The 24,056-nt window shown below is 48.3% G+C and overlaps 1 protein-coding gene and 1 pseudogene across 2 annotated transcripts; one reads left to right on the top strand and one right to left on the bottom strand.

The window, feature by feature from the left end:
* Positions 1-923: 923 nt before the first annotated feature.
* On the bottom strand, positions 924-9,626 carry LOC311229095 (alpha-2,8-sialyltransferase 8F-like). The gene is made up of 2 exons (XM_084315106.1): positions 9,505-9,626; positions 924-3,289 (listed from the first exon to the last, which is right to left on the bottom strand). Exon 2 carries the CDS (start codon positions 3,153-3,155, stop codon positions 2,091-2,093), a length of 1,065 nt encoding a protein of 354 aa, XP_084171232.1. The 5' UTR covers positions 3,156-3,289; positions 9,505-9,626; the 3' UTR covers positions 924-2,090.
* On the top strand, positions 6,933-13,863 carry LOC311228513 (beta-1,4-galactosyltransferase 2-like; annotated as a pseudogene). Its single transcript has 2 exons — positions 6,933-7,459; positions 12,991-13,863. The product of its transcript is annotated as a beta-1,4-galactosyltransferase 2-like (transcript).
* Positions 13,864-24,056: the final 10,193 nt, after the last annotated feature.

Genomic DNA, 24,056 nt, shown 5'->3' on the forward strand with positions numbered 1-24,056 from the left:
CGTAAATCACACCATACATTACGTCATACATTGCACCTGCCCAAATGCCTCCCGTGGAGGGGGAGATAGAGAGAGGGGGAAAGAGAGAGAGGGAGAGAGAGAGGAGAGAGAGAGAGGAGAGAGAGAGGAGGGAAGAGAGGGAAGGAGAGAGGGAGAGAGGGAGGGAGGGAAGGAAAGAAGGAGGGAGAGAGTGAGAGAAAGGGAGGGAGAGAGGGGGAGAGAGGGAGAAAGGGAGAGAGGGAAGGAGAGAGGGAGGTGTGGAAGGAGAGAGAAAGGGAGGGAGAGAGGGAGGGAGGGAAGGAGAGAGAAGGGAGTGAGGGAGGGAGAGAGGGAGAGGGAGAGAGGGAGAGAGGGAGAGAGAGGGAGAGGGAGGGAAGGAGAGAGAGAGAGAGACTGTGGGGTTTCCAAAAGAGCGACACACTCTGCAGCCGCTTAACTTCCCATATTAGCTTTGGACGAGAGTCTCAACTTTGCCTCTATCGCCCCCTAGCGCAGTTCCACCCACATTGCCTCTGACAATATAATTCCCCCACAATAGTCCCCTTACCCAGACTCTGGCGCCACCTAGTGTACTTTTAACCACATCTCACTCCCTTCCTCCCGTCCACCATCCATATCACACATATTCCAACCATCTCATCAATGCGCATGCGCGAACGTCTCATACACACATCACTCGTATCAACACCGGCCAACACTGCATCTCATAAAGGGTTGCTCACAAAATGCATCAATTATCTGGACATGTCAAATTCATCAAATCAACTTGCAAAGTTTTCCCTCAATTTATCAATGAAATCTGTCATTAATTGAGTGGCTTTTGGCTCAATTGTGCGTGTTAACGTTGACATGGAAAAAAAAAAAAAAATGTATTATCATGTAATCTTTGGCGGGCCGGTCAGAATCAGCCCGCGGGCCGCCAGTTGAATAGCCCTGGTTTATAAAGTCACAGTCTCCTGTACTAGCAATTCCTTTTAAGCATTTACACATCAAACAGACGTTAAAAACATCTTAATACACCTTCTCCGTCACGCTCTGTTTCTAAACACAGTGCAGTGTGTTACAGTGAGTCCTCTGGGTTTGTGAAGGGTTAACCCTCTTCTTCTCCAATCAGTAGGGTGCATTTTAGGATTCTTGGGCGCCACCCGAGGGCGCATGGTTTGTACAGTGAGACAGAACATAACTCGTCTTCTAGGTAGATAGGATCATAACGACCAATCAGCAAGCTGCAGTTTAGGAGGCAGAAGGCTTAATCAGTAGGGTGCATTTTTCTTACAGAAGGCAAGGTCGCACAGAGGCCTCACTCAGGGGGAGAGAAGATGAGGAGGAAAATGAAGGTTTCTCTTCACTTTTAGTGTACATTCCATAAAATGTAGTATAGGGTCATAATTATTACCCACAAGTTATAGGTCAATAGCTCCTTTAGCCAGACGCTTGATATATCTTTTAACATTTTAAAATTGTAAGTTGACCCCTAGTAGGAGGGAGAAACAAAAATACATCCTTTATAAATCACTGACTTTCAGTGCATTCCGCGCTTAGGTCAGAGGCACACTCGTTCTGTTAACAAGCTTAAAATACATACTTAGATTTAAAAAAAATTTACAGTCTTTTAAAAATCTCCCCCATTATTCAGGATTTCTAGAATATGGCATCACAGGGTTGAAAGGTCTTCTCCGTCTTGGCTCGCCGTCTTGTCGTTGATTATTCTGGTATCCGGACCAGAATCTAGGAGGGGGGGAAAGGGGTGTGGTTCCACAGGAATATCTGTAGGACGAGAGGTCTGCTGGTGATGCCCCTTTGGCGTCCGAGAGGTCATCATTCTTTGGTCACGCTGTCTGTGACCTTTGACACTCCTCCACCGTGATCAGCGAGGCATTCCCCACAAACGTAAACCATGCCTCCCCTTGCTGCTCAAAAACAACAAATCTGTGTCACAGACATGTACGTCCAGTTTCGGCCGGGGCCGTGCGACGGTGCGAGGGCTTGAGATCTTAAGACTGTTAAGGGGAGGAGGCTGGAGAGAGGAGGCACTGTTCCCTCAGCGGTGTCAGTTCTAGCTGGGTGGATTCTCTCCGGGTGCAGGGCCCCTACCTGCTGGACGGCAGACACTCTCCCAGGTGTATCCTGAGAACGCCCTGACCGTGCAACCTCAGCAGGTGGTCAAACTCGGCGGGCATGGCGTGCACGTTCTTGCTCTGCCTGTCATCATAGTAGTGTTCCGTGAGCGGCCGGTGTCCGAGCGGGTGCTGGTTGGAGGGCCAGAAGCCATACAGGTGCACGTTGGCACAGAGCTCCAGAGCCAGGCTGGCCATCATGAGGCCCGAGCTGAGCCGCACTGTGCTCAGGCCCTGCGCGCGCCAGAAGCGGGCCAGGTTCTGGAGGTACTCGGGATTGAGGAAGACCGGCCGGGAGGGACTGTGAAAGTCCTGGATGGTGTACAGGGCCCGCAGGGACACAGGCGTGTTTTGGCTGTAGGAGAAGGCGGGCAGGAGCATCAGGGAGTCGCCGTAGCTACGCAGGCTCTCCACGAAGGAGAGCTTTCCACGTCGCTCCATCAGACCCGCAAACTTCTCCAGGAGGATGCTGGGGTTGGCTGTCACAAGGTCAGTCTTGTTGCCCACATCTCTCTCGTAGCCGTTCTCCAAGGGAGGCAGGTTGCACCTGATGACAAATTGGGCAGAGTCTATCTTTTCACCACAGCTGCTATTGGCCAGGATTCCTCCATTCCCGACCACAGCACATGTGTCCCAGGTTTTATTTAGAAAGGGATGTTCCTTTGCAAAGGTGCTGAAGATCTCTGAGGTGACCTGTAGAGGCTTTCTCTTCTCGCCATCGTACACAACCTTGGTACCCAGGGGAGTGTTGGCCTGAGTGACGATGGCCTTGGTGAGGCCATGGCACCTGTTGCTCAACAGAGATCTGAACTGCCTCTGCCAGCTGTGAGAGTAGCGCTCCACAACTTTGTCGATGACGTTGTCCTTGCAGCCTTGTTGTTGTTGTTGTTGTTGTGGATGTAAGGGGCCATGATGTCCCACATTACTGTCATTGAAGATGTACCAGACGAGTCCCAAGATGAGGAGACTGAGCATCAGGAGGAGTCCCATCATACCTCTCGTCCTCCTGCTACATCCTCTGATCCCCCCACTCCCCATCTTCTTTCTCCTGGCTCTCTCTTCCTCTCCCTGCCTTTACAGCCTCTAGATATTACCTTTGTCTCTGGTTCCTTCCCTCTCTTCTCCGCTTTTGTTCTCCTCTTTGTACTGATAAGGTATATTCTTTTATTGACCTTGAAAGATGAGGAGAGGGTGTTAGCAATCAAATATTTATTACAGAGTGAATATTCAATATTACAGAGTTTGGTGGTTGTTGTTGTGTAGTGTTCATTCATTGTTCGTTTAGCAGCCTGATGGCCTGGGGATAGAAGCTACTTCTGAGTCTTTCTGTGCTCGCCTTGAGACTCCTGTATCGCTTGCCTGACGGCAGCAGTTCAAAGAGGCAGTTGTTCGGGTGGCTCGAGTCCTTAATAATTCTCTTAGCCTTCCCCTTGCAACGCTTGTAGTAAATGTTCTGGAGGGTGGGGAGCCCCCCTCCAATTGTGCGTTCGGCTGAACGTGTCACTCTTTGTAGTCTGCTTTGGTCTTTTGCAGTGCTATTCCCAAACCAGGAGGTGATGTTGCCGGTCAAGATGCTCTCTATTGTACATGAGTAGAAGTTCTTAAGGATCTTCTGGCTGACTTGGAACTTCCTTAGGCGCCTGAGGAAGTAGAGGCGTTGTCGTGCCTTCTTCACCACACTGTTAATGTGTATGGTCCATGTCAAGTCCTCGGATATGTGGGCTCCGAGGTACTTGAAGCTGTTGACTCTCTCAACCGGTGCCCCGTCGATGCTGAGGGGGCTGTAGTCCTTGACCCCCGACCTCCTGAAGTCCACAATCATCTCCTTTGTTTTGCTGACGTTCAGGGAGAGGCTGTTTTCCTGGCACCATCCCGCCAGGACCTTGACCTCTTCCAGGTAGGCCCTCTCGTCATTGGCAGAGATCAGGCCCACCACCACTGTGTCGTCAGCAAATTTGACGATTGTATTGCTACTCCGCTGAGCCACACAGTCGTGTGTGTACAGGGAGTAGAGGAGGGGACTCAGAACACAGCCCTGGGGGGCCCCTATGTTGAGGGTGATGGATGAGGAGGTGCAGTTGCCTGCTCTCACCACCTGGGGTCTGCCAGTCAGGAAGTCCAAGACCCACTGGCAGAGGTCATAGCCCAAGCCCAGGTCCCTGAGCTTGGCTATGAGTATGGAGGGGACTATGGTATTGAATGCCGAGCTGTAGTCGATGAATAGCATTCTCACATAGTTCCCCTGCCTCTTGTCCAGGTGTGATGCTGCTGTGTGCAGCACATGGGATATGGCGTCCTCCGTGGACCTGTTGGGGCGGTATGCAAATTGCAGGGGGTCCATGTTGATGGGGAGGGAGGAGCAGATGTAGCCCTTTACTAGCTTCTCAAAGCACTTCATGGCTATGGAGGTGAGAGCTACAGGGCGGTAGTCGTTGAGGCAAGCAGGCTTGGATTTTTTGGGTACAGGGATAATAGTGGACTTCTTCAGGCAGGTGGGGATGACAGCCTGTTCTAAGGACAGGTTAAATATGTCAGTGAATACTGGGGCCAGTTGGTCGGCACAGACTTTTAGGACGCGGCCGGGGATGCCGTCCGGACCTGCTGCCTTCCTGATATTCACTTTTTTAAAGGTCCGCCTCACCTCATGCTCTGTTACCCTGAACACTGCGCCTCCATCAGCAGCCGACCCCCCCCCCCCCATTGCCGGGGCTTGTGAGCTGGTGTTGTTATTACCAGCATCAAACCTCGCATAGAAGGTATTGAGGTCGTTTGCTAAGGAGATGTCACTGTTCAGTTTGAGGGAGGCGCCTTTGTAGTCTGTCATCGTTTTGAGCCCCTGCCACATAGCTCTAGAGTCAGCTTGTTCAAACTGGAGTTCAATTTTATCCCTGTAGCGCCGTTTGGCCTCTGACACTGTCCTCCTTACGTTGTGTTGCGCCACCTTGTGGTCATTCATGTTGCCTGCCACTAGGCCGTCATTGTATGCTTTGGTGCGCTCTCTCAGAGCTTCACGGACGGATTTGTCTACCCAGGGTTTTTGATTTGGGTAAACTTTCATTTTGGTAGTGGGGATTGTTTCTTTCACCCTAGTACAGACATAGTCCAGCACTGTCTCCGTGTAGGCATTAATGTTATCTGTGTCGCGGAATACAATCCAGTCTGTGTTGTGAAACACTGACCGGATTGTATCCTCTGACGTCACATCCCATTTCTGCACCTCTCGCGAGACTACGGGAGTACTTTTAATTCTTTGTCTGTACTTTGGTGTAAGGAAAATGGATGCGTGATCTGACTTGCCAAAGCCACTATCAGAATGAGCCTTGTAGCCACCTTTAAATTGCGTGTAACAGTGATCTAGGATGTTACCGCCTCTGGTGTTGCAAGTCACATGCTGGTAGAAATCAGGCAATACCTTTCTCAGATTGGCGCTATTGAAATCTCCCAGTACTAAAATGGCGGCGTTAACGTTCGTCGCTTGTATATTATTTACCTCGTCGTGTAGTCTGGAGAGCGCGGCGTTGTTGTTGGCTTGCGGTGGAATATACACTCCGACCAAGACGATCGCCGTTAACTCCCTCGGGAGGAAGAAAGGACGACACTTGATGGTTATATATTCCAGTTCTGGGGAGCAGTGGTTGGATAATTCCTTCACATTCGTTGGATCACTCCAATTTTTGTTAAACATGAAGGCAATACCTCCACCACGTTGTTTACCGGACTCTGATTGTGTCCGATCCTTCCTATGGATAAAGAAGTGATCCGCTGGTTGAATCGCGTGATCTGGAACCTCCGGTGTTAGCCATGTTTCGGTGAAGCAAAGGACATTGCAGTCCCTAACGTCTCTTTGATATTGAATCCTTGCTCGGATGTCATCCAGTTTATTGTCTATTGATTGTACATTGGCTAGCAATATACTGGGAAGTGGTGTACGGTGTCGTCTGGATCTCAGCCTGTTTCGGATCCCAGCCCTTTTTCCTCGACGTCTTTTCCTGGGCTCTGGGAACAAAGGATCTGGTCCTAGTCTCCGGAGGATTTCTTCTGGCCATTGATGTGGTTCGGAAAGTTGATCCAGCGAGTAATCCAGTTGGTAAGTTTCCCGTAATCCAATGTCTATGAGTGACTGACGGTCATATACATTAAATGCACCAACAGTTGGTACGCACAAAACTCTAAAAACTATAAATATTAACAAAAGTAAACACAGTCTCGACGGAGCAAACAGAGAGGCAGCCGAACGGGGCAGCGCCATCATCATCTATAACTATAATCAACAACATAGATTATACCCAATTGGCTAGATTATCACTATAAACATACTGGTACATTGCTTCCTAAACAGCTGGTAGAATTATTTATAACATTAGTATAAGCCTTAACCATATAAATCACAGACAATAACTAAGCGTCCTCATTATGCACATATTTAACACTTACTTGTGACACGAACTGAAGGAATCACAAATCCCAAAAAGTTACCTTCAGAGACGAAGTGAATCACCGTCTCTGTATTATGAGGATTCACCACAGCCAAACAAATCATTGACCATATTCACATGGTGGCCAATCTTTACTCTTACGTCATGCTCAGGTCAGGTTTCCACCCTGTTTCCCAATTGCTATAGTTTTAAACCTTTCACTACCAGGGGGCGGAGCCAGGCGTTCATGGGGTGAGACGTGTTTCACGGGAGCTCCCTATTATCGTGCGGAAAACACTGTCACCCCACTAGTCTTTATTTTATTTTTATTTCTTATTGATCTTTTTGTTGAATGGTCGAGCATCTACTACCTTCATCGACCTTTTTTCGACTTTTCGTGATGTCGAAGCCGGGAACCAGAGCCAACAACGCTTCAGCCGACAAAATGGCACCGGGCCCGTCCTCGCTTTCGCCTGAGATAAGTGAAATTCTCTCGGTCGTGACCAAACTCCATGCAGACTTTGAGGTACGCTTCGCTGATGCTCAGATAAAAGCGCAGGCGGAACTTTTTGATTCCTTCCATCGGGCAATGTCGGAGGAAATCAGGCTGGCGGTAGGTCCGTTGAAAGAAAAGATGGAGTCGCTACACGCTGCCGCCGCAGCTAACGCTAACGAACTAGCTTCGCTAACGGTTGAGGCCTCTCAACAAGGCGAAAGGGTGGCGGGTCTAGAGAGCTCCCTGCTGGCTACGCAGGCTGACGTCGGCAAACTACAGTCGGTAATTGTGGAACTGCAGTCCAGGGAGAGACGATACAACATCAGGATTGTTGGTGTACCGGAGGGCAGTGAGGGAGGACGTCTCTCGGAGAACATGCCGGAGCTGCTGCAGAGGATACTGGGGAAGGATGTCCTTCCCGATCCGCCCTTGTGTGAGTCGGCCTACAGAGCGGGCAAGACCAGTCCTGGTGTGGGCAAGGAGCCGAGGCCCATCATTGTCAAGCTAAACAGGCTACAACAGAGAGAACTCATCATGCGGTCGGCCCGGGCCAGAAGGGGGGATCTGGGTCTCGACAATCACAAAGTGGCCATTTTCGAGGACTTCACACCGGAGGTTCAGGCACAGAGGGGCGAATACAAACTGGTCATGGCCAAGCTATGGAAACTGGGCTTGAGGCCTACGCTATTCGCCCCCGCAAGATTGTCTGTGCTATGTAAGGGCGATGACCGTCGCTCATTTTGGTCGTTGGCCAAAGCGGAGGAATATCTCGGGGGGTTGGTCGAGACGGTGGCTTGATAGCTTTGTCGGGTGAGTGGCTTGGCGTTGTGGACCTAAATACATTGTTAGGGCGGACTACTCGCAATTGCTTGTTATCAGGCCCAGACAGGCTAACTACCAGCTGCCCATCCGAGCTCTATGGAGGCTAACGAGCTAACTGAACAATGTACATGACAGATTCTAGCGTGCTAGCCGGATTCATCACTAGCTTACGCGCTGGCCTCGGGCTGGCTAGCGGGCTGCGTCTATCGTCTGCGCCGTGACATTCAATATTCACAGACAATTACAGTCGCACTGAACCATCGTCTCATCCACACCATGCAGTATTTTCCAATATCTTAACGAGCCCCGATGAGTTAATCACATCGTTTCATTTATCCAGCCATACAGTATGTAACCAGCTCAGCCGCTCAGTCACACACCGCCTTGCGCGCCACGACACGCACGCGCCCTGCCGCACACAAGTCCTTGTCGAGAACGTGCTCCCACTGTAGCACGAGCCACGACGAGTATGCACGCGCCCCCGCTTCATGGTCCGGTGGCACAATGGACGTGGCGCTCACACTGGCATAACGTTAAAAATGGCTTTTAATCACAACATAAGCGCCAGTGTACAGATTTAATCCATATTTTATTAATCAACGTATAACCCAACCATAAGTCCTTTTGTTATGCAACACACTTCTATTTACGCATTTTTACACACTAATTTAACTAGCCTCACATTCACAATCTAATAATACACCTTTACAAGGTCCCATTGTATCTTCACAATTCTTAATACCTTCTGTGTGTTTATAAAAAAGCGAGACTAAGCGCAATAGTTTATTCTAATCGCCCCTATCATTCAAAATACAACAAGTACGTTGAATCAACATGTTATTAAAGTACTAATATGTTCGCCAGCTATCACAGCGATCGAGTTCTAACAATATGTCTCAGACAGTCACGCACTAAATAAGATCTGGCGACTTTGGAGCCTCTGAAATCCACATTCTCAACATGGGGACAGCCCTTCGTCAACTTAATCTACTTGAAAAATACCTTAAATCAGGCATAATTCTCCATTTAGTTCGGCCGATATTGAGTACCAAGAACGCAGATTCGTCGAATTGAAACCTCCTCCGCTACCATCATACCAACATTGTAACAACCTGCGTACTTCTAAGCAGTACCTAATCGCTCATACATTGCTCTTAACTCGATTTTGTCCTGCGACCCACAACAAGCCCCCTGATTTATACCGATCACCCCCTCATTTCACCACATCTGATTACATAATCCAAACAGCGTTTGAGCTACTGTATCCACGTCCCGACGAAACACACCTCGCCCGGGCGCCACTTTGAGTACCAGCCCCCCCGGCGAGACCTGTCCCACCTCCCCGGCGCAAATACATAGCTCCTCCACTGTTCAGACACGCAAAAAATTACCAACATTATTGCGCCCGGTTCTGAGAAATATATTAGGTTTTCATAACCCAGAATACGCATCTGTCGAACTTGCCAACACCAGATATACCGCGCCCATGATCAGTTAAGCCTTTCATCTGCTGTAGTCCGACGCCTCGACCCACACCATAAACCAGTAGTTGTGCCACCCAACGTTTCTTCACATTTACTATAATATGAGGTAATACCTTATCAACCCCCCCCTTGGTTCGAACTGAACGACCACATTTCTCGTCATCACTCACCTATTTTCCAGGATCGAAACTGGTGCAGCTCCGGTCGACGTTGTTGTTTGTTGAGGTTGATGAATGAAGAAAAAAATTCTCGTTTCACGGCCGCTTCTCGTTCTGGGGTCGCGACACCAAATGTAGTACTTTTCTGGCTTATTGTTCTGATAGAAATCAGAACCTAATACTAATCTGCTCTGCGTTGTGATTCAAAAACCTTTAAAGCCGTGAAGTACTATAAAAACAAACATGCAAACCAGGTAATGGTTTGCTGCGGCGGCGGCCACCGGTGGTTACGACGGCTTGAGAAAGGGAGGTCTGAGCAGTTTGATATTTTGAAGAATCCGTGTTTAATGAAAAGGATTTCAATTAGGGATGCTCGATATTGGCTTTTTTACCGATACCGATATTCCGATATTGTCCAACTCTTAATTTCGATACCGATACCGATACCGATATCAACCGATACCGATATATGCAGGGTTTCCCCCCAAAAAAACTGAATAATTTCAGGTAATTAATAATTTCACTGGATGCATTCAAAAGGCTTTCTAAATGTAAGCATTATCTGTGCAAAATATGATAATTAAAAAAGAAAAAATTAACATTACATATCTCTTGTTGTTGAATTAAACCAACATGCATACTTTTGACAATAAATTAAATAAGAATTGGTTCTTACTTGCTTGCCTGGGTAAATAAAGGTTAAATAAACATCCCTAATTTCAATCAATACAAATCAACGATTTGAAGAGTAAAAGCAATGAAAACTACGAGCAGCAACCACTATGCCGGAGGATTCGTAGGATTCAGTCTAAATATTCAATATCTATGGGCTCGACGTCTGTTCTCGTTCTTCGGTTGTTATCTCTCGTCTGCTCCGGGGCGTCACCGCTGTCTTCTTTGTCGAGTGGAGGAAGAGTGTAGATTCGCTGTTGTTTGCTGTCTGTCGTTCGTGGGGGTTCTGTCGCTCTCCCTCAGAGCACACCATCTTAAAGTCTAGGTCTCCGCCCCCAACATTACGTCATGGGGGCGGGTCGTTCTGAGCATTACCGAGCTCCCTTATTGGAAGACCAGTAGCCCTGTCTGTTCATAGGCTACCCACCCTTGAATAGCGACAGGCCGGAATTCCTTATTAGGATTGTTTTCTAGCAGTTTCTAAAACAGGGGGTGTTCAACAGCTGCAGAACGGTTTCTAAAAGGGTGGTTTCTAATCTGAGCTAGTTCCGTCTTGCTTTGTTCTCAGGGGCCTGGTGCAAAACACCTACGTGTCTCCACCCTCCCCTAAACACAAGGCTTCCTCTGATCTTATTTATAGTTTGAGACCAACTGTCTGGCTCCTCTTTACAATCAGCATTATCTCTAAATCTTGGTTCCAAGAAGTCTATTTGATCCTGAGGCTTGATACTGACATTCCTATGGTAGGAATGTCAGTATGTGGTAATTCATTCAGCTGCTATTCTCATTTGCCCCCTCTCCAGGAGACCAAATAAGGACAGTTTTTTTGAGTTAGCTATGAATGTAATGTTGCAATTTACCTCCAATTTCTCTTCCAATTACCTTCTGAGTCCGTGTTGTACAGTACAATTTTAAACAGTTGTTTGGAAAACTACTACAGTTTGAAATAACATAGTATAGCATGTAAATTAGAAGTAAAAAAAATGAGGTCACAGTGGTCAGTATAGACATATGTACAATGTTCGATGCGGAATAGACATAACTGAGTTACCATATAATATACAATATACTATGCAGTGTACTAATATACAATACTATATAGTGCAAAGCAGAAATGGGATAAGGTACAATTTAGGTACAATTTACAGTAAGGTGTACGAGTTGTAGTGCAAATCCTTTATCAATAAATATAAAGTGTGTTTAGGTGATCTAAAGTGTGGAGAGTGGGTGCTGCATTGTGTTGTTTGTTTAAAGTGAGTGTGTGCGTGTGGATGTGTGTGCTGTGTGCATTTGGTGGATGTTGTATAGTGTTTATTGTTCGTTGAGCAACCTGATGGCCTGGGGATAGAAGCTTCTTCTGAGTCTTTCTGTGCTCGCCTTGAGACTCCGGTATCGCTTGCCTGACCGCAGCAGTTCAAAGAGGCAGTTGTTCGGGTGGCTGGAGTCCTTAATGATTCTCTTAGCCTTACCCCTGCACCGCTTGTTGTAAATGTTCTGGAGGGTGGGGAGCCCCCCTCCAATTGTGCGTTCGGCTGAACGTGTCACTCTTTGTAGTCTGCTTTGGTCTTGTGCAGTGCTATTCCCAAACCAGGAGGTGATGTTGCCAGTCAGGATGCTCTTTATTGTACATGAGTAGAAGTTCTTAAGGATCTTCTGACTGACTTGGAACTTCCTTAGGCGCCTGAGGAAGTAGAGGCGTTGTCGTGCCTTCTTCACAACACCTCCTGAAGTCCACAATCATCTCCTTTGTTTTGCTGACGTTCAGGGAGAGGCTGTTTTCCTGGCACCATCCCGCCAGGACCTTGACCTCTTCCAGGTAGGCCCTCTCGTCGTTTGCAGAGATCAGGCCCACCACTACTGTGTCGTCAGCAAATTTGATGATTGTGTTGTTACTCCGCTGAGCCACACAGTCGTGAATGCCGAGCTGTAGTCGATGAATAGCATTCTCACATAGTTCCCCTTCCTCTTGTCCAGGTGTGATGCTGCTGTGTGCAGCACATGGGCTATGGCGTCCTCCATGGACCTGTTGGGGCGGTATGCAAATGGCAGGGGGTCCAGGTTGATGGGGAGGGAGGAGCAGATGTGGCCCTTTACTAGCTTCTCAAAGCACTTCATGGCTATGGAGGTGAGAGCTACAGGGTGGTAGTCGTTGAGGCAAGCAGGCTTGGATTTTTTAGGTACAGGGATGATAGTGGACTTCTTTAGGCAGGTGTGGATGACAGCCTGTTCTAAGGACAGGTTAAATATGTCAGTGAATACCGGGGCCAGTTGGTCGGCACAGACTTTTAGGATGCGGCCGGGGATGCCGTCCGGTCCCGCTGCCTTCCTGATATTCACTTTTTTAAAGGTCCGCCTCACCTCATGCTCTGTTACCCTGAACACTGAGTCTCCATCAGCAGACCCCCCCCCCCCCATTGCCGTGGCTTGTGGGCTGGTGTTGTTATTACCAGCCTCAAACCTCGCATAGAAGGTATTGAGATCATTTGCTAAGGAGATGTCACTGTTCAGTTTGAGGGAGGTGCCTTTGTAGTCTGTCATCGTTTTGAGGCCCTGCCACATAGCTCTGGAGGTGGGACGTCTTGTAGTGCTACACCACTTCTACAGTCTCAGATAAGTTACATCTTTAAGATAAATGTCACTTAGTACAGGATTAGTAGACATTGGATCAAATCAGGACCAAATACTCAGGACATTGAAGATGTGGACAAAATTCTCCAAAGGAGCAGGACTGGCTGTTATGCTTTGTTTCACATTCTACTGGCTGTACGTGAGTGATATTAGTGTTAATTATATTTATATAAGTCGGCGTGAAAATCAAACGCAAAGGACCCAGGTGTTGGCAAACTTGCAGCCCTGCCCTGAAAGGCCTCCTAAGCTGGTGGGACCATTGGCAGTGGAGTTCAACAAGCCACTGACATTAGACTCAGTCAGGAGGGAGAACCTTGATCTCCGGGCCGGAGGGCGATTCAAACCCCAAGACTGCATCGCCCAACAGAAGGTGGCGGTCATCATCCTGTTTCGCAACCGGTTCCACCACCTGAAGTACTGGCTGTACCTGTACTACCTCCATCCTATCCTGCAACGCCAGCAGCTGGACTACGGTATCTACATCATCAACCAGCACGGCAACGGGACGTTCAACAGAGCCAAGCTGATGAACGTGGGCTTCGTTGAGGCCCTGAGGGAGGACGACTATGACTGTTTTGTCTTCAGCGATGTGGACCTGGTTCCCATGGACGACCGCAACATCTACAGATGTTTTAGCCAGCCTCAGCACCTGTCTGTGGCTGTGGACAAGTTTCGCTTCACGCTGCCATATAAAAACATATTTGGTGGAGTTACAGCTCTGTCTAAAGAACAGTTCTTGAAGGTCAATGGTTTTGCCAATCGATTCTGGGGTTGGGGAGGTGAGGACGACGAAATGTACAAACGCACTTCACTCCGTGGCATGTCCCTCTCTCGGCCAGACCATCAAGTTGGCAAATACAGGATGATCAGGCATACGAGAGACTTTCACAATGCGAACAATAAGAATATAAGAGCAATAAGAGGTTTGCTCTAATAGCGGAAACCAGAGTAAAAATGGACAAAGATGGAATCAACTCACTTAAGTACAGCGTGGTTAAGACTGAGAAAGATAAGCTCTTTACTTTCATCACTGTTGATGTTTTTCAAGTTTCAAGTTTCAAGTTTCTTTAATAGTTGTCATACAGAAGTACAGAATACTTTTATACAAAATGCTTCTTACTGTTACGCTCCAGAGACTGTGCTAGACAAGATAAGTATCAATAACATAGTATAGCATGTAAATTAGAAGTAGAAAATGAGGTCACAGTGTTCAGTATAGACATATGTACAATGTTCGATGCAGAATAGACGTAACTGAGTTACCATATAATATACAATACTATGCAGTGTACTAATATACAATACTATATAGTGCAAAGCAGAAATGGGATGAGGTACAATTTAGGTACAATTTACAGTAAGGTGTACGAGTTGTAGTGCAATCCTTTATCAATAAATATAAAGTGTGGGGAGTGGGTGCTACAGTGTGTTTGTTTAAAGTGAGTGTGTGCTATAAAGTGTGGGGAGTGGGTGCTACAGTGTGTTTGTTTAAAGTGAGTGTGTGCGTGTGGATGTGTGTGCTATGTGCGTTTGATGGTTGTTGTGTAGTGTTCATTGTTCGTTGAGTAGCCTGATGGCCTGGGGATAGAAGCTTCTTCTGAGTCTTTCTGTGCTCGCCTTGAGACTCCGGTATCGCTTGCCTGACCGCAGCAGTTCAAAGAGGCAGTTGTTCGGGTGACTGGAGTCCTTAATGATTCTCTTAGCCTTGCCCCTGCACCGCTTGTTGTAAATGTTCTGGAGGGTGGGGAGCCCCCCTCCAATTGTGCGTTCGGCTGAACACGTCACTCTTTGTAGTCTGCTTCGGTCTTGTGCAGTGCTATTCCCAAACCAGGAGGTGATGTTGCCAGTCAGGATGCTCTCTATTGTACATGAGTAGAAGTTCTTAAGGATCTTCTGACTGACTTGGAACTTCCTTAGGCGCCTGAGGAAGTAGAGGCGTTGTCGTGCCTTCTTCACAACACTGTCAATGTGTGTGGTCCATGTCAAGTCCTCGGATATGTAGGCTCCGAGGTACTTAAAGCTGTTCACTCTCTCAACCGGTGCCCCGTCGATGCTGAGGGGGCTGTAGTCCTTGACCCCCGACCTTCTGAAGTCCACAATCATCTCCTTTGTTTTGCTAACGTTCAGGGAGAGGCTGTTTTCCTGGCACCATCCCGCCAGGACCTTGACCTCATCCAGGTAGGCCCTCTCGTCGTTTGCAGAGATCAGGCCCACCACCACTGTGTCGTCAGCAAATTTGATGATTGTGTTGCTACTCTGCTGAGCCACACAGTCGTGTGTGTACAGGGAGTAGAGGAGGGGACTCAGAACACAGCCCTGGGGGGCCCCTATGTTGAGGGTGATGGATGAGGAGGTGCAGTTGCCTGCTCTCACCACCTGGGGTCTGCCCGTCAGGAAGTCCAAGACCCACTGGCAGAGGTCATAGTTCAGGCCCAGGTCCCTGAGCTTGGCTATGAGTTTGGAGGGGACTATGGTATTGAATGCCGAGCTGTAGTCGATGAATAGCATTCTCACATAGTTCCCCTTCCTCTTGTCCAGGTGTGATGCTGCTGTGTGCAGCACATGGGCTATGGCGTCCTCCGTGGACCTGTTGGGGCGGTATGCAAATTGCAGGGGGTCCATGTTGATGGGGAGGGAGGAGCAGATGTAGCCCTTTACTAGCTTCTCAAAGCACTTTATGGCAATGGAGGTGAGAGCTACAGGGCGGTAGTCGTTGAGGCAAGCAGGCTTGGATTTCTTGGGTACAGGGATAATAGTGGACTTCTTCAGGCAGGTGGGGATGACAGCCTGTTCTAAGGACAGGTTAAATATGTCAGTGAATACCGGGGCCAGTTGGTCGGCACAGACTTTTAGGACGCGGCCGGGGATGCCGTCCGGTCCTGCTGCCTTCCTGATATTCACTTTGATGTTGGCAGTCCTGCATAGCTGACTATCTTTATAGTCAAATTCATGCCTCCAAGAAAGGGTAACCATAATTAACAATCTGTATAGTCAAAGTCATGCCTTCAAGAGGGGTTAACCATAAATAACAATCTGTATAGTCGAGGTCATGCCTCCAAGAGGGGTTAACCATACATTTAATAAAAATAAAGCAAAAAAAAAGTTAAGAAAAGAACAGCAGGAGTTTAAAATCACAAAAACTAATTTAAATTGCAAAACATAATTATACCTTTTTTTTTTTATTGAAAGTGAAGCTAAAACTGGAGTAATAATGTTCCCTCATCTTAGTTCTAGTTAAAATTAAGATCACGGGTCAGATCAGCAGTTTTCATTGTGTAAAGTCTGAAATGACTGTCGGAAAACTGTTTTCAGACCAGGAATCCTGTTCCAACACATTGCATCAAAACAGGTCCGGAGCCACTTATTGTTCTGTGAGCTTCTTTCCAAGAAGGAAGTAATTTTCATTTTTTTTACCTTTATTTACGCAGGGTAGGTTCGCTGAGCACAGATGCTCTTTTTCAGGAACGCCCTGCTTCACATTCACACAGTTCCATTCACACCTGGGAGCTGCCCAGTACAACCACAGTCTGACACCGTTGGCCACTGAGCAACTCCACTGGAGCAGTTGGGGGTTAAGTGCCTTGCTCAAGGGCACTTCAGCGGCAGATTTTCCCTGCCGGTTCCGGGGATCGAACCGGCGACCTTCCATTTACAAACCCGCTTCTCTAACCTTTAGACCCCGATTTGCAGAGTGAGTCAGAGCAGCAAGCTAGCGTTTGAAGGTGAGTGTAAACTAGTAAATAAGATCTTAAACATGTCACAACAGCAGTCATAGTGTATATTTTCAACAATACGTTTGTTTACCAATAGGTTAAAGTGTTTTTGGGTTTGTGTTGGCACTGTTTCAACATTTGGATTTACTCAGTGAAGGTGACTGAGTCGCGTTTTTTCTGCTACAGCAGACCTATCATAATAACGTTACATGTAAGATGGGAGTTTGTGTAACCGATGGTTTAGCTTGCGTTGTGTTCTGGTGTACTGTCAATAATCAGGCAGGACTGGATCTCAGGTTGTTAATTCACCCTGTAAAACCCAAATACACACAGGGGTTAATGTCTTGTCTTATCCTTGGCCACAAGATGGCGCCTTCGGTTTTTAGATTCTCTCAACACTTCCAGAGAAACTCTATTTTAATTCACATTGAAATAGCACATGGAGTGAATAATACAATAACTCAATACCAAAAATAATACAATATGGGTCACTCATCCACCTGTTAAAACAGATACAAAATAATACAATATGGGTCACTCATCCACCTGTTAATACAGATACAAAATAATACAATAAACCAATAATAAGATTGACTCATTACCTATTAAACAGATACATTAAAATAATAAACAAAACCATTAATAAGATGGACCCATTACCTGTTAAACAGATACATTAAAATAATAAACAAAACCACTGATAAGATTCAATCTTTACCTGTAAAACCCAAATACACACAGGGGTTAATGTCTTGTCTTATCCTTTGGCCACAAGATGGCGCCTCGGTTCTTAGATTCTAATGGGAAGACATGTAACAGCGTCAGGGTTGAGGCCTACCCAATGTGTTACACAGAAAAGATCGCCAGTTCTATATAACTCCACAGAAAGTGCACAACTGTTCCTCTCCAACATAAATAGTTATTACATATTATCAGGTTCATTGCCCTGCAAATTATCCACACATTTACACCATTATAAAGCTCTTTTAACCCAAAGATATGTCTAGAACCACAGAGCAGTCCTTACCTCTCAACACTTCCAGAGAAACTGGCGCGAGAGGGAAGCACGCTCAGAAATGAGAGACGCGAGGGGAAATACATCACTTCGGCAGGAAGTGACGATGTTTCAAAACAAAATACTTTTGATAATAAAATAATAATAATAAACAAAACAATGAAAAAAAGGGTGTTTTGGCGAAATTCACAAGAGGGACATATTAACATGTTACATTCACCCCCCCCCCCCCCGAATTTCCCCAAAATCACCTAGCACCAAAGCTGCACTTCAACACTAAGGACGCGCATAAGACACCGCTCAATTCTACCCCTCTGGATCAGTCAACACAAAGATCTAATCTCTGAGTTCAGTTGAAAAAAAACTATCCGTAAAACAGATTAAAAGGCGTTACAGGTTGATCAAACCCCCAACCCTTCAAGAACATAGAGGTGCAGTCTACACCCCATTACACCCGATCCCCAGGCACTCATATGCGACAGCGTCCTATCGGTCCCATTTATAAATATGTGTATGAAGTGACTTTAAAACTTTATGCCACACCATGCCTTGCGAGGCGGCAACAGACCCCAATTAACAGGTTTCTGAACCATGTTCTCTATGAGCCTATTGACTGGCTTGACCATCCTCCCCGCCCTTGTGACTACCCCACCCGCAATCGGAACTTGGACAGAATCATGCTCGGGCAACCCTGAGAGTGGTCTGTCATGTCGGCTGCTAAAGGTTTGAGATAGGTCGGGCTGAGGGCTGTCACGTCTGTATTCAGAGGTCTGTGGCATGTCCGAGTCGACAACAGGAACAGTCTGTGTCTCTTCAGAGTCAAGTGGACAACTGGCCAGAGTGGAGGCTGTGTCAGTCAGTGCGTCATCCACGTGATCAGAGGGAGGCGAGTCAACGGCATCTGCCACTGTGCTTCCATCCTCATTTCGGTCTGAGTCAGACAGGACCCACGATGATGTCCGCTCCCTAGAAGACTCGTCGTCCAAGCCACTGAGATCACCAGCATCGGATGAGATGTCTGAATACTGATCCTCCAGTCGATCCCGAACAGGGAGGAAACTGTCATCCAACAGCAGGTTCCTGTGGACGACCTTCTGCCGGCCTGAGACATCACAGATTTTGTAGATATGAAGCTTGGGGTTTTTCTCGACAACAGTGTACACCACAGGCTCCCACTTATCAGCTAGCTTCCTCTTGCCCTGTTCTCCCTTGTTGGCCAGCAGCACACGATCCCCAACTTGTAGACTGACGCCCTTGACCTTCTTATTGTACTGACCAGCCTGGTGCGCTTGCTCTTTGGCGGTGTGCTGTTGAGCGATTCTGGCAGCCTCAGACAGGTAAGTCTGGAGGGTCTTAGAGTAGCTGCTAAAATCCACCACAACGGGATCATGCAGGACAGACCTGAATACAACGTCCACCGGAAGCCTCGGCACACGCCCACACATCAGGTGGAACGGCGCATAGCCAGTGGTCTCATGGACGGTTGCGTTGTAGGCAAAGGTCAGAGTCTGGATCTGTTGAGGCCATTCTTGCTTGGCTCTGAGAGGGAGTGCTCGCAACATATTTCCCAGGGTGCGATTGAACCGCTCTGTGCCCCCGTTGCCCATGGGGTGATAGGCGGTGGTATGAGACTTGGCCACACCAGACAACTGCAGCAGCTCGGACACCAGTTCACTCTCAAAGTTGGCACCCTGGTCTGAGTGAATGCGCTCAGGGAACCCGTAGGTACAGAAAACACCGTCCCACAGCTTCCTGGCAATCTGTTTGGCCGTCTGGTTTCTGCATGGGAAGGCATGTGCCATTTTCGTGAAGTGATCAGTTATCACAAGCACGTCAACAGAGTTCTTGTTCTTATCTTCCGCTGACCAGAAGTCGATGCAGACGAGTTCCATGGGAGCTGAGGTCTTTATGCTCTCCAACGGGGCTCGTGCTGCAGGTTCTGGAGTCTTAGCAAGCACACACCTCTCACAGCACCGAACGTACTCCTTCACATCCCTCTCCATGTTAGGCCAGAAGAAACGTTGCCTTGCCAGATGGAGGGTTCTGGCCCGACCTTGGTGTCCTGCCAAATCATGCACTCCCTCCAACGCCTTGTCCATCAGACTTGCCGGCAGCACCAACTGAAGCCTCTTTATCTTGCTTACTGGGTCTCTTGTCTCCCTGTACAAGACACTGTCTCAGACCTTGAGCTTCTCCCAATGTTTCAGCACAGCCAGTGATCTTGCATCTATACCACTTCTCTCCCGCCTGGTAGGACGTCGCTTGCGGACAACGAATGGCAGCACACCGGCGATGGCAGAATCTTGAAGCTGGTGATCCTCCAGCTCACGTAAGGTGAATGAAGGCAAGGTATCTTGACCAGCAGGTTGCAGCTGCTGTACCTGATGAACGAGGCAAGTAGCCCTGTTCTCTGCAGTAGCCGTCCAGTCACTGTGATGCAGCAGGGCAGCCCTTACTTCAGAGGAGCCGCAGGAACCAGCCATGTCCGGTGCGGACTCAGATCCCTGGACCACCTGAACATGCTGGATGCTAAGCCTGAAAGCATCCTGCACTCTGCCAGCTTCTTCACCCTCTGCTTCATGCACCAAGCTACTGTAGGGTTCCTGAATGAGACGCCTGCTGATGGGAGAATTGAAGGGGTCACGGCTGAGTGCGTCTGCAACAACATTCTTTGGACCTGGGATGTATTTCAAGTCGAAGTTGTAGGCCGACAACTTGTCCACCCATCGCTGTTCATAGGCGTCAAGCTTGGGCTTCGTCAGTATGTGGGTGAGTGGGTTGTTGTCAGTCCACACCGTGAAGCCGTGCCCTTTCAGCCAGTGACTGAACTTCTCCGTAACGCTCCACTTCAAAGCCAAGAATTCAAGACGATAGGCGGGATATCTCTGCTGCGACTTGCTGAGGCTTTTGCTGGCAAAGGCGATGGGGTGTGCCTTATCCTCTCCAGCGGGTAGCTGTGACAAGACTGCCCCTAGTCCATCCAGAGATGCATCGACAGACAAGATGAAGGGCCTCGAAAAGTCTGGATGAGCCAGCACAGCACAGCTGAGGAGCTCCCTCTTGAGCCTATGAAAGGCTTCCTCACATGCAGGACTCCAGTCTGCTGCGGTCAACTTCCTGAACATGCCGGCACTCCTTCCACCACGGCCCTTCCTCTTCTGGCCCCCTGTCAGGGCAAACAGAGGCTTGGCGATGGCGGAGCATCCAGGGATGAAGCTCTGGTAGAAAAATACCATGCCCAAGAAGGACCTAAGCCTCTTCACAGAGGGAGTGCAGCCATCCTCCTCCATTACGGCCTCCCTTGGCATGTTAGAAATCACATCCACCTTTGTTGGATCCACAGCAACACCACTCCGGTCGATTACGTGAACAAGGAACTTGACTGACTCCCGCAGAAGATGACATTTCTTCGGACTCAGCTTGAGATTACTGCCCCTCAGCTTCTGGAAGACCACTCGCAGCCTGCTAAGGGCTTCCTCTTCGGTGGGGCCAAATACAAGGAGGTCATCCAGGTAGCAGAGCAAACTGGTGAAGTTGAGACTGCCAAAGATATCCAACATCATCCGCATAAAGGAAGCTGGACTGTTGCAGAGTCCCTGTGGCATTCTGTTGTATTCGTACAGGCCAATAGGTGTCGTGAAGGCAGTGTACTTTTTGTCTTCCTCGCACATGGGGACATTGTAAAACCCGGAGGTTAGGTCCATTGTGCTGAAGAAGGCATTGCCTCCGAGAGCTGCCAGACAGTCGGCTTGGTGAGGAAGCGGATGGGCATCCTTCAGAGTCCGAGCATTCAGCCATCTGAAATCTGTACAAATCCTCAGCCCACCATCCTTCTTCCAGACCATGACGAGGGGAGATGCATATTCGCTGATGGATTTGCGGATGATGTCCATCTCCTCCATCCCTGTGAGCACCTGCCGGAGATGTTCATAGTGGGCAGGGGGCACTCTCCTGTATGGCATGCGGAACGGCCGGTCATCTGTCAGGCGGATGCGATGCACAAACCCCTCTGCTTTGCCGCAGTCAAGTGAGTGCCTGAACAGGTGTTAACATAGAGAAGCTCGAGACTTGACTCATCTTCACTGAGGGTCTGCTGTCCACCCCCCACACTGCCCCTCTCTGAGTGTGGGTGTTCTAGTTTCCCGAAGGCTGATCCCGACTGGGGTCGCCCTGACCTGACTGCCTCTGTCCACGCCTGTTGCAGTCTCTCTTCCAATGACCTGGAGTGAAGCATGAGAGGCACAGATTCTCTCCTGCAGTGCATGAGCATGGAGTGGTCGGTATCACCGCAGACCCGGCAGTTCCTCGTCTGAAAAGGACCCGGAGCAAACTGTCTTGGCGGGGCCGGTGCCGGTGCATGGGCTGCCACCTGCACATTCTGCTGTGTCATCATGCGACCCAAGAGGCTGAATAGAGCATGCATGCCATCTACGTCGGCCTCTGCAGTGAGGCCCGGAGCCGGCTGGCGATGACCTGGCTCAAAACCAGGTTGAGCAGTGGCCACTGGTACCGGGTGAGGGGCGATTAGCACCTGGGGAAGTTGTGGAGTGAGAGCGGCTGTTGGAGCCGGAATTAACTGGGCTGCTGTGGGCGAAAGCTGTGGGGTGAGTGCTGACACCGATGCCACATCGTATGCTGCCGCAGTTGGGACAGCTGAGAGATGTGAAGCTGTGCTGACATGCACTGGCGGTGGTCTCTCCATGTGCTGTGGTATGGCCGTCTGGGTGTGGCTCAGTACATGTATCTGCGGGGCTTGAGAACTGGCTTGCGATGACCTGAGCTCACGCTGGTGGCTGTCGATGCGCTCCTGAACCTCGCTGGTCGACCATTCTTCAGCCGCTCTGATGCTGAGCCTGTTAAAAAGGGCCGGGTCTGGACAGTACTTGATGAACATCATCGACACTTCACGTCCTGGATCCTCCACACTACGCCCCTGCCTCTTTAGACACTCGTCTGCAATATCAATGGCATTGTTCAGTCTCACCCAGTACTCCATCACTCCCTCCCGCTGCAGTGGCTTGATATTATAAAAGCCAGCCATGGGCATGGATGAGTAGGATAGCTCACCGAAGTGCTGCTTCAGAATGTCAAAGATCAGGTCGGGAGTCTTAATGGGGTCGAGTGTGGGGTTGTGTCGTAGCGTAATTCTCACTACATCTTTCGCCCCCCCCATTAGCTTAGACAGTATCTCTTGTGACTGTTGGTGTTTCGGTGTGTTTTTTTTTATAAGATACACCCCCATTACTTCCACCCACTCACGAACGGAGTATTTATCACTGCCATCGCCCCTGAAAATTGGTGGCTCCTTAACATCGGACTGCATGACGAGCTTTACACCTGACAAATTCAACTCAGGAGCTCTCTGCTCCGATTTAGGGCTCTCTGCTGACATGGACCTATTAACACCCCTGTCACCCTGTAACTGGGTCGCAATCAACTGACCAATCTGACTGGCCAACTCTGAGATGAGAGCACTCAACTCTACGTGAGAAGCTGTTTGTGGGCTTGGTAATTCATACCGGGGGACCTGGCCACCAGTGGAACAAAACCGTGGGGTTTGCAACCCACCCGCCCTAGGCGTTTGGCCTTCATCTACATGAGAAGCTGTTTGTGGGCTTGGAAATTCATACCGGGGGACCTGGTCACCAGTGGAACAAAACCGTGGGGTTTGCAACCCACCCACCCTAGGCGTTTGGCCTTCATCACCCAAAAACCAACCTCTCCCAAAGCCCACCCCAGATAAACTCTCTCCTTCAGAGACCCCAGCCCCTTCTGAGTTAGCTGCTGGTTCCATGACAATTGAAAAATTCAAAGAACTATACAAAAATAAAAATCATACGTACATAAGTACATATATATATCGTCACACAATATCCAATAATCCAATGTTCCTATTTGACACTTTAAAGTAATTATTCTCCTTTTTATAAAACCTTATCTAACAAAGTATTTGCTTTATTCTATTCGACACTTTGAAGTAATTATTCCCCTTTCCTCAGTTGTCAATCTTTTCTCCTTTTCTCCTTTTTATTTTTTTTATTTTTATAAAACCTTATTCAAAATGCCCCACACGGCCAAGAGTGACCAACTTGGAACGAAGGCGATCTTCAGCTTCCCTCGGCGATCGAGACGACATCGATGGCAGATGAATCCGAAGGTCGACGGCACCAATGTAACCGATGGTTTAGCTTGCGTTGTGTTCTGGTGTACTGTCAATAATCAGGCAGGACTGGATCTCAGGTTGTTTATTCACCCTGTAAAACCCAAATACACACAGGGGTTAATGTCTTGTCTTATCCTTGGCCACAAGATGGCGCCTTCGGTTTTTAGATTCTCTCAACACTTCCAGAGAAACTCTATTTTAATTCACATTGAAATAGCACATGGAGTGAATAATACAATAACTCAATACCAAAAATAATACAATATGGGTCACTCATCCACCTGTTAAAACAGATACAAAATAATACAATATGGGTCACTCATCCACCTGTTAATACAGATACAAAATAATACAATAAACCAATAATAAGATT

This window comes from Notolepis coatsorum, assembly GCF_963971535.1.
Source record: "Notolepis coatsorum genome assembly, chromosome: 5".
NCBI classification, from domain to species: Eukaryota; Metazoa; Chordata; class Actinopteri; order Aulopiformes; family Paralepididae; genus Notolepis; species Notolepis coatsorum.

Excerpts from the sequence above, each read along its gene's own strand:
- LOC311229095 (XM_084315106.1), bottom strand. The coding sequence starts at position 3,155 with ATGGGGAGTGGGGGGATCAGAGGATGTAGCAGGAGGACGAGAGGTATG.